At 44.4% G+C, this 11480-nt stretch overlaps 1 protein-coding gene across 1 annotated transcript; it reads right to left on the minus strand.

The window, feature by feature from the left end:
* Positions 1-1205: 1205 nt before the first annotated feature.
* Positions 1206-11480, minus strand: LOC146075975 (vitelline membrane outer layer protein 1-like). The gene is made up of 3 exons (XM_083185721.1): positions 11294-11480; positions 4003-4112; positions 1206-1631 (listed from the first exon to the last, which is right to left on the minus strand). The coding sequence occupies exons 1-3, from the start codon at positions 11456-11458 to the stop codon at positions 1334-1336; spliced, it is 573 nt and encodes a 190-aa protein (XP_083041847.1). The 5' UTR covers positions 11459-11480; the 3' UTR covers positions 1206-1333.

An 11480-nucleotide genomic window follows, 5' to 3' on the forward strand; every position in this document is an offset into this window, starting at 1 on the left:
CTTTAGTGACTGACATCCTGTACCCTGTTTATTACTGCAGCACGGATAGTTCCAATACCTTACAAGAAGTCACCCTAAAACAGGTGGCTTGCTTGTCCCTCTTGAGAGGATTGTTAACCTTTTATGTTCTACACAAGTTAGTGTGCACACTAAGCTAGGGACTATTCTCTCTTGTGAGGATTTCCGTCGCGGGACCTTTCTCCAAGTGCAGTGACTGTTTTGCACCAGGGACTACAGTTCAGTACACACAGGGTGCATAGCGCCACCTGTCGGTCGGATATTTTGTGATAGTGTTATATATGCAGTATAGTGTCTTAGTGATGTAATATTATTCTCTTTAATGTCTCTTCTCTTTTGTATTTTTATCACCATGATGTCATTCTATTTGCAATCGTTATCTCTTTAATGCCTTAAATTGAACGTTTACATGTTACACCTTTTCTTGATGGTTATATATGTGTAAATGCACTGCAGCAACCGGTACGAGTATCTTTTTTTTTTTTTTTTTATAAATCTTTGTTGCTGCTAATTGTAGTAGCGTCGCTTCTGTGGGTCCTCCTTGGGTTGTGCCATTCCCTGTCACAGGTTCTTCCAAGAAGAGGCCGTGAAGATCCGAAGCCGGCAAGTCCAGAGTCCAGGTACGCCATCTTGCACCACACCATACAGGGGCACTGTCACACATACTCCTGACCCCTGGCCAAACTGCTGGATCACCGTATCTTACAGCACACCGGGAACCTTTGCATTCTGGTGGAACTAAAGCATATTTCCCCATAGATTGTAAGCTTTGCGAGCAGGGCCCTCCTACCTTTGATTGTAAATACCTAGTTTGTTCTATCACTGTTTAAGAGCAACAGAATATGTTGCGCTATATAAAAAACTGTTAATAAATAAATAATAAATAAATATGTATCTGTTTTTCTGTACTGTGTCACTGTTTACTTGTTACGTCACTGTGCAATGACCAAGTGGCACCTCTGAAGGCTGGATGGGTGCTGTGCTCAGCTAAATATGTTCCCCGTGTCTCCCATGTCCTTGTCCACCACCCACCCCAAAATGGATCTAGTGTATAGCTATCTGTACGCGTTATATATATCGCTGCGTTTGCCCCTGGCTTTCTTGTTACCTACCTGGCTGTTGCACAGCAATGCAAACCAAATTCCTAGTACAGTATACGCAAGTATAGCTGCCCAAATAAAGCTGATTCTGAATATATTTCTATTCAACAATTTGTTCTGAAATGCCGTTATATTATTTGTGTTAAGGCTTTTATTTAATTTTGAACATCTGGAACATCCCAGAACATCATCCCACCATAATATGAGATAGGCTGTTAGCACTCACAACAGCAATGCATCTCCAAGTCATTAAGGGCGGTGTCATCTCCATTCCCCTGAGATGGCTCCACCCTGGTCTTAATGCCACAGACACCGAACTTGCAAGCCTTGCTCCAAGCTCCGAATGTTCCCCAAGGGCTTCCGGGAGCCTCCAGTTGTTGGCTGTTGGAGCACTGCACGATGATGCTGTTCAGAGCTGTGTCATCTCCATCACCCTGGCTTTCCTCTACTTTGGCTGAGTAGGACTCAATGTAGCCACTGTTACATTTGACAATATCACCCCATGTTCCCCATCTGCAAAGACAAGAAGATAAAGATGGTCAGCGTTGGTAGAGGGCAGTTTCTGGTTTGAGCAAAGATGGGGCATTTCCGAGGTTATAGTGGTGTGACAACTTTGACAATTACTCCAAAAATTTAACATGGAACGATGCTCTTCCAAGGTGATCACCCTCTAGTAGGCCACTGCCCAAAACAATGATGGATTAAGGTGGGTCCTAGGTTCCCTTATGAATATCATGGTCATGTGTCATATTACGCTGACGAGGATGCCGGTAGCGGCGGTGCATGCACAACACAGAGCCGCGCTAGACGGATCTGGGAACTTCTCACCTGCTCTCTGTAACTGCAGGGTCAGGGGGATCCACTGTACAGGGCCGCTATCTTGGGGGATTGCCAGTACTGAGGTCCCGGGCCGAGACAGAGAAATGTCCTATAGCTAATAGAGTAAAATGCAATAGCCCCCTGTCTTGGCTGGCCCCTGGAGGTAATAGTTTTGCCCCTGCAATCTGGCCCCATGCTGTGCAGCAAGGAACTATATAAAAACTGGACTAGGCTAGAGCAAATGATGCCTGATGCAGTAGGATGGGATGGGAGAAATGCGCTGCTGCAGGGTGATGGTCAGCTGCGAAAACAATACAAATGTGGCCACACTTGAGAACCCCCACTAAGAGGAATACTTGTATTGTTGATTGTTGTTACTACAGTCAGGTCTTTTTTTCTCCTATCCCTCTCTCGTTTTCTTTCTTTCTTTCTTTCTTTCTTTCTTTCTTTCTTTCTTTCTTTCTTTCTCTCTCTCTCAAAGTCTCTCTCTTTTTCTTTCTGTCTATCTCTGTCTCTCTCTCTCTCTCATGTCTTCCCCTATTCCTCCTCTCTCCATTCTCCCACTATCCTTATTCTCCCCCATTTCCCATGTTCCTTCTCTCTATCTCCCCCATCTTTTCCATTCTTCCTCTCTCTCCCATCTCCCCTTTCACCCTCTCCCTATCTCCCTCATTCCTCCTCTCTCCTATTTCCACCTATTCCTCCTCTCTCCCCTGCCTATTCTACCTGTTTCTCTCTATGCCCTTCCCTCCATCACGATTGTGTGTGTGTGTGTGCATGTGTGCGTGTGTGTGTGCCTGTGTGTGTATGGGTGTTAGATGCCTATGTACCTGTCTCTGATGCTAATTGGAAGACTATTATCTCCCACTATGGCCCAGATTTCTCTCTATTCTTCCTCTCTATCCCATCTCCCCCATTTCATCTCTTCCGTATTCACTATTCATCTCTCTCCTTTCTCCCAATATTACTCGTCTCTCCTGTCTTTCTCTATTCGTCCTCTCTCTTATCTTCCTCTATTCCTCCTCTCTCTCCCATCTTCCTCTATTCCTCCTCTCTCTCTCTCCCATCTTCCTCTATTCCTCCTCTCTCTCCTGTCTTCCTCTATTCCTCCTTCCTCTCTATCCCATCTCCCCCATTTCATCTCTCTTCTGTATTCACTATTCATCTCTCTCTTGCTCTCTCTCTCTCTCTCTCCTGTCTCCCCTATTCCTCATCTCTCTCGTCTTTCTCTATTCATCCTCTCTCTCATCTCCTCAATTCCTCCCCTCTCTATTATGTTCCTCTATTCCTCCTCTCTCTCCCATCTTCTGATATTCCTTCTCTCTCTCTTGCCTCCTCTATTCCTCCTTTCTCTCTCCCATCTTCCTCTATTCCTCCTTCCTCTCTCCTGTCTTCCTCTATTCCTTCTCTGTCTCCCGTCTTTCTCTATTCCTCTTCTCTCTCCCGTCTTCCTCTATTCCTCCTCTCTCCTGCCTTCCTCTATTACTCCTTTCTCTCTCCCGTCTACCTCTATTCCTCCTCTCTCCTGCCTTCCTCTATTACTCCTTTCTCTCTCCCGTCTACCTCTATTCCTCCTCTCTCCTGCCTTCCTCTATTACTCCTTTCTCTCTCCCGTCTTCCTCTATTCCTCCTCTCTCTCTTGACTCCTCTATTCTTCCTCTCTCTCTCTCTCCTGTCTTCCTCTTTTCCTCCTTCCTCTCTCCCGTCTTCCTCTATTCCTCCTCTCTCTCTTGCCTCCTGTATTCCTCCTCTCTAAGTGGAAGACTATTATCTCCCACTATGGCAATATCACACAGAATACAAGATGGTCCCACATAGTCAGTATCAGCCTCAGTGGCCATCTTGGTACAGGGAATGAGGTCTCCCTGGAGGAGCAGTAGTATTCTCCACCTTCAACATGACACACAATAATCAGGGGACGGAGAGTGATCCTTTGGAGCTCTTTAGATAAAGAAACCAAAAGTATTCTATAGGGTAAAACAAGCCAGCGGTGGAACGTGAGAGTTGTTGGCCTCTAACAGGAACATCTCTGCATATCTGGAACACAAGACTGCTCTTTACTCACTCAGACTCAGCGGACTTTATGACAGCTCTATAGTTGTCACTTTGGTCATAGCAATATAAACGGATTCCATTCACTGCAGTATCATCACCGGATCCCTGATTTGGTTCCACCTAAGAATAGCGATGAGATAGATTAGGAAACATACAACAAAAAACTGTAATATAGTCTAAAAAGTTGTACATACACATTTACCTATGGACATTTTGTTTAAAGGTGAATATGTCTGTACCAGATGCAAGCAGGCGATTGCTCTGGAAGCCAAGGTCAAGGATCTAGAGCAACACATTGCAATAATGAGGGAGATATTGAACCTCAAGCAAAGTTTGCAGCTTACCATCGCTGCAATAGAGGAACAGGGGGCCCTGAGGGGGTCAGAGGTTGAGTCAAGCGAGGAAGAGAGAATTGGTAGTTGGGTAACAGTTAGGGGGTCTAGGGGGAATAGATGCCAGAGGAAGTGACAGGCAAGTTCTGAACTACCAACCCTAGTAGATACACCCAAATGGATGCAGAACCAGCAACCAGAGAAATACCCCCTCTGGTGGGGAGGGTAATTCAGAGAGGAATGACCCAAGACAGATTGTTGTTGTAGGGGATTTAATTATTAGGAAAGGGAATAGGGCTAACATGTTATCGGGACTACACGCTTATGTACAGTCTGTTGTCTATCGGGTGCTCGAGAACGTCATATCGTGGACTGGGTGGACAGATTATTGGGAGGGGCTGGTGAAGACCCAGCGGTCTTGGTGCATGTTGGCACCAAGGTCATAGTTATTGGTAGATGGGATGTCCTCAAAAAATACTTAAAGGGATTTAGGCAATAAACTCAGGGAAAGGACATCTAGCCCAGGGAGACAGAGGGAGATTAGGGAGTTAACGGGTGGCTCAAAGACTGGTGCAGGAGGGAGGGATTTCAGTCCCTAGAGAACTGGGCAGACTTCTCGGTCATGCGCCATCACTTTTGCCATGACGGATTGCACCTGAATGAGGAGGGGGCAGTGGTTCTTGGGGGTAGAATGGTGGTAAGGTTGGAGGAGATTTTAAACTAGTTGGTTTGGGGGATGGAATAGTTAGAAACCGTAGACCAATAAATGAGTGTAGAATAGAGGGCAAAGACAGCTACGCCGTGGAGGAAGCAAAGGGAAGGGTGAAAGAGGGGAGCAATGCAAAAGAAAGATGTATGAGAATCAAACAAACCAAACACAAGTATTGTGCACAATACTAATTTACCATTCCAGGAACCTTCGCAAATGTAACAGGTAACAAAAGGGCGAAGGAAAAACAAGATCTGAAATGCCTTTATCTGAATGCTAGGAGTGTAACTAGTAAAATGGGGGAGACCCTAGTTTTGGATCTCATAGGTACAGTATTACCGAAACTTGGTGGGACGAATCACATGAGTGGGAGGCTAACATAAAAGGTTATAGTCTGTTTAGAAAAAATAGATTAGGTAGAAGGGGAGGGGGGTATGTTTATATGTAAAACCATCCTTAAAACCATACATAAGGGAAGACATATACGAGAACACAATGAAGTCAGTAGAATCGGTATGGGTAGAAATCACAGGTAATATTAAAGGGGCTAAAAAAACTTATAGTAGGAACATGTTATAAACCACCCAACATAAATACGGAGGAGGAAAAAGACCTCTTGCTACAGGTGGGAAAAGCGGCCAGCTTTGGGGACATTATTATTATGGGTGACTTTAACTACCCAGAATGAAATTGGAAATAGGTCAAGTAGTACCGCTAAGGGAAATGTTTTATTGGATGCCCTAAATGACCAATATTTGTATCAATTTATTGTCCAACCAGAAACAACAATATCCTGGATCACTTGAGAAGCAACAACCGGGACATTCTTACTAACATAACCATAAGGGAGACATCGGGGAACAGTGATCACAATATGAGCACATTTTATTTAAGTTTTAACAAAGATAATTATATAGGAGCAACTAGGTCCTTAGATTTTAGAAAATAAAATTTTGGTAAATTTGAGGAGTCATTAAAGTATATAAACTGGAAGGAATTATTTAGAGGTACGGATACTACTAAAAGGTGGAAAACTTTTAAAAAAATACTGCTAGAGGGCACTGATAAATATATTCCTAAGGTAAATAAAAGAACAAACATCAGAATGAAACCTATGGGGATTAACAGCAAAGTCAAATTTGAAATAGTTAAAAAAAGGAGGGCGTTCAAAACATTTGAACAAGATGGGACACCCGAATCATTTGCCACATATAAAGAACGTAATAAGAAATGTAAAAATACAATCAAGATGGCTAAATTAGAGACTGAACGTAAAATGGCCGCAGATAGCAAATCAAATCACAAAACATTCTACAGTTATATAAACGGGAAACGGTTAATGAAGGAAAATATTGGGCCACTAAAAAATAAGCAGGGTACCCTGGTAATAGACAACAGAAAGTTAATGAGCGCTATATTAAGATACCCCTATATTAACTCCTAGATAGACGGAGTTCCAGCTGCTAACTCTGTGGGATAACCAATCCCTAGAAACAAGACAAGATAGATACAATAATGAAATCAAAACCGCAGAAAGCAGCGCTGGGAATTAATGATGGGTGAATCAATGCATTTAAAAAATACAAATTTAATAAAAAGTGCAAATCGAATGAAGAACATTCACAATAAAATGATATGCAAAAAACACTGGTATATATATATGAAAGGTGGAGGATTAATCATCCAGATCTCACGTGGTTAAGATTGTCCACAGTCAGGGTTGTTGTGACCTGCAATTTCCACACACTCTTTAGTCCCAATTTGTAGAGGAAATCCCAGGGAAACACAGCAATTGAAGGTCTTATAAATCGGCTGAGGGAGAGGCTGGTGTTGGAGCCTACCTTCTACCTCACCGTATTTTGTATCCACATTTGGAGATGCGTGGCTGAGGAGTTTCCAAAAAAGTGGGGACCTTGTGGTCAGGTAAATGGGTAGAGGATTATTCAAAAAACACCCTGGATCCAGAAAAGTGAAGCAGCACCACCAACGCGTTTCACTGGACTAACGCCAGCTTTATCAAGGTGAAACAATGAAAGTAGGTGTGTGTGATATTGAAAAGTGATAAATAAGTAATAATAAAAGCCAGTCAAATAAAATATAGTTAATAAAACATTTATATTAATTCATTAATAGGACATACATATAAGGAACAATAGATATAATTAGATTTAATCATTTATATGTACCGGCCGATACAACAACAATATTGGTAAAAAATATATAAAAAATAAAAATAAAAATAAAATATATATGAATTAAAAAAGACTTGAAAAGCAGGCTGTAAAATCAGGAATCAAGGGGGTTTCCTTGTGTCTAGTAAAAAAAGTCGATGAATAGTTCACTGCATTCAGTCACTTAATACATGTTTATAACAGTGTATCCAATTCGAGGGATAGTGCTGAAGTGTTGGCTATAATGAGCCGATAAATGCCAGAGTACCTTGTTTTTAAAAAGACATCAGTTCAGGTTCAAGTCAGACTCCTACGTGCCTGCCGGCTTTGGATGGATAAAAGTGGGCAGACTGACGCGTTTCCCCGGCTACGTCTATCGGCGGCTTTATCAAAGATCAAGTGTCTTGATATGTATATGGCACTATGGGGGGCAGTACGTATATGGCACTATGGGGGGCAGTATGTATATGGCACTATGGGGGGCAGTATGTATATGGCACTATGGGGGGGCAGTATGTATATGGCACTATGGGGGGCAGTATGTATATGGCACTATGGGGGGCAGTATGTATATGGCACTATGGGGGGCAGTATGTATATGGCACTATGGGGGCAGTATGTATATGGCACTATGGGGGCAGTATGTACATGGCACTATGGGGGGCAGTATGTATATGGCACTATGGGGGGCAGTATGTATATGGCACTATGGGGGCAGTATGTACATGGCACTATGGGGGCAGTATGTATATGGCACTATGGGGGCAATAGGTATATGGTGCTATTGGGGGCATTATGTATATGGATGTATATGGCACCATGCGGGCAGTTTGTATATGGAACTATGGGGACAGTAGGTATATGGTGCTTTTGGGGGAATTATGTATATGGATGTATATGGCACTATGGGGACAATAAGTATATGGAACTATGGGGACAGTATGTATATGGCACTATGGGGGGCAGTATGTACATGGCACTATGGGGGCAGTATGTACATGGCACTATGGGGGCAGTACGTATATGGCACTATGGGGGGCAGTATGTACATGGCACTATGGGGGCAGTATGTACATGGCACTATGGGGGCAGTATGTATATGGCACTATGGGGGGCAGTATGTATATGGCTCTATGGGGGCAGTATGTATATGGCAATATGGGGGGCAGTATGTATATGGCACTATGGGGGCAGTATGCAAATGGCACTATGGGGGGCAGTATGTATATGGCACTATGGGGGGCAGTATGTATATGGCACTATGGGGGCAGTATGTATATGGCACTATGGGGGCAATAGGTATATGGTGCTATTGGGGGCATTATGTATATGGATGTATATGGCACTATGGGGACAGTATGTATATGGCACTATGGGGGGCAGTATGTACATGGCACTATGGGGGCAGTATGTACATGGCACTATGGGGGCAGTATGTACATGGCACTATGGGGGCAGTATGTACATGGCACTATGGGGGGCAGTATGTATATGGCTCTATGGGGGCAGTATGTATATGGCAATATGGGGGGCAGTATGTATATGGCACTATGGGGGGCAGTATGTATATGGCACTATGGGGGCAGTATGTATATGGTACTATGGGGGGCAGTATGTACATGGCACTATGGGGGCAGTATGTAAATGGCACTATGGGGGGCAGTATGTATTTGGCACTATGGGGGCAGTATGTATATGGCACTATGGGGGACAGTGTGTACATGGCACTATGGGGGCATTATGTATATGGCACTATGGGGGGCAGTATGTATATGGCACTATGGGGGGCAGTATGTATATGGCACTATGGGGGCAGTATGTATATGGCACTATGGGGGCAGTATGTATATGGCAATATGGGGGCAGTATGTATATGGCACTATGGGGACAGTATGTATATGGCACTATGGGGGCAGTATTTATATGGCACTATGGGGGCAGTATGTATATGGCACTATGGGGGCAGTATGTATATGGCACTATGGGGGGCAGTATGTATATGGCACTATGGGGGCAGTATGTATATGGCACTATGGGGGGCAGTATGTATATGGCACTATGGGGGCAGTATGTATATGGTACTATGGGGGGCAGTATGTACATGGCACTATGGGGGGCAGTATGTACATGGCACTATGGGGGGCAGTATGTACATGGCACTATGGGGGGCAGTATGTATATGGCACTATGGGGGCAGTATGTATATGGTACTATGGGGGGCAGTATGTACATGGCACTATGGGGGCATTATCTACATGGCATCATGGGGGCAGTATGTACATGGCACTATGGGGGCAGTATGTATATGGCACTATGGGGGGCAGTATGTATATGGCACTATGGGGGCAGTAGGTATATGGCACTATGGGGGGCAGTGCGTATATGGCACTATGGGGGCAGTATGCAAATGGCACTATGGGGGGCAGAATGTATATGGCACTATGGGGGCAGTATGTATATGGCACTATAGGGGCAGTATGTACATGGCACTATGGGGGCAGTATGTATATGGCACTATGTGGGCAATAGGTATATGGTGCTATTGGGGGCATTATGTATATGGATGTATATGGAACTACGGGGACAGTAGGTATATGGCACTATTGGAGGAATTATGTATATGGGGTACTTGCATATTATCAGGGCGCCCGGCTACGCTACGTTTTATATGGCACTATGGGGTCAGTATGTATATGGCACTATGGGGGGCAGTATGTATATGGCACTATGGGGGCAGTATGTATATGGTACTATGGGGGGGCAGTATGTACATGGCACTATGGGGGGCAGTATGTACATGGCACTATAGTGAAAGTGAAAATAGTGACTGCAATAATTATATTACATCAAAATAACATCTAAGAGAACACTTCAGAATTTAAACCGTGTCACCAGAAGTCCTAATTTCCGTAGGACCAGAAAGTATGTGGAAAAAAGTGGTATATGGCACTACATGTGGGGGCATTAAGTATTTGGCACTACAGGGGGGCAGTATGTATATGGCACTACATGGGGGGGGGGGGCATTAAGTATATGGCACTACAGGGGGGGGGCAGTATATATAAGGCACTACCGGGGGGGGGGGCAGGATATGTATGGCACTACAGGGGACATTAGTTATAAGGCACTACAGGGGGCAGTATGTATAAGGCACTACAGGGGGCAGTATGTATAAGGCACTACAGGGGAGGCAGTATGTATAAGGCCCTACAGGGGAGGCAGTATGTATAAGGCACTACAGGGGGGCAGTGTGTATAAGGCACTACAAAGGGGGTGGGTGGTGTTGGGGGCCAGTGTGTATATGACCCTGCAGGGGATTTTGGCCCATAGCAACATCCCATGTGAAATGGAAATCCCATCTTAGTAAATATCCCCCTCTGTATCCATCATTTATAGACACAACAGAAGTGCAGCTATAATGTGTCCTGTACACCAGCTGGAAGCGAATAATTACCTACTACAGTAGAACATGCTAATTGTACTACCCTACTGATTGGGACACATTGGTTTAATCCATTATCAGGAGATATCGGGGCGCATTTATCAAATAATGTTTACAGCTGGTTCCCCGAAAACACCTATTTTTGGGGTTTAGGGATAATTTTACTTTTAAATATGAAAATTTGCCCATCGCAACCAGATTCTGTCATTTATCTACTGCATCCTAGAAAATGATAGACATAATCTGATTGGTTAAGTATCCTTACAATGTATGAAGAAGGGACCGCAGTAGGCATCTCTGACACCTGCTTTGATCCCTCCATTCCTACCCATACCTGCCCTATGCGACGCTGCCCGATTTATCGATATACAGATGGCAAAAGCCTTCTTCATATCGGCTTAAATCTGTGTCATAGCCTACTGTAGCCTATGGGCTGCTCACCGCAAACCTCTGCCGTCCAAGGGTTCACCCTCTCCGGAAGTGGCCGATTCGTTGTGCAAGTGTGGTCTAGCTCCATAACCACCTGAGATGCTAATGTCCATCACATGTTCTTGTCATTGTTCCTTAGGTCTATCTTCTGCTTTCTCCCTCATTACCATCACACTGTATCATCTCCCAAGTAACACAGGCATCCACCGTTGGCTTACCTTAAGAGCGATTGCTTTGGCTTTAGAACCAGGTGGGCACCACTCAACCGGGCCCCAGTTTCCCCATCTTCCGCCATTCTGAGTGGTGATAAAATATTCAGCCCACTCCCCAAACCCGGGGGAGCACAGGGCCAGGAGGGTGAGCACTGTAGCGATAAGCGGCATTGTGTTCTGGAACGGTGACAGA

This window comes from Crinia signifera, chromosome 4 (assembly GCF_055691185.1).
Source record: "Crinia signifera chromosome 4, ASM5569118v1, whole genome shotgun sequence".
Classification (NCBI taxonomy): domain Eukaryota; kingdom Metazoa; phylum Chordata; class Amphibia; order Anura; family Myobatrachidae; genus Crinia; species Crinia signifera.

Coding starts and splice junctions, on each gene's coding strand:
- LOC146075975 (XM_083185721.1), bottom strand. CDS start 11,458: ATGCCGCTTATCGCTACAGTGCTCACCCTCCTGGCCCTGTGCTCCCCC. Junction 4,113..11,293: donor CCAAAGCAATCGCTCTTAAG/GTAAGCCAACGG, acceptor CGCTATTCTTAG/GTGGAACCAAATCAGGGATC. Junction 1,632..4,002: donor ATAAAGTCCGCTGAGTCTGA/GTGAGTAAAGAG, acceptor TTGTCTTTGCAG/ATGGGGAACATGGGGTGATA.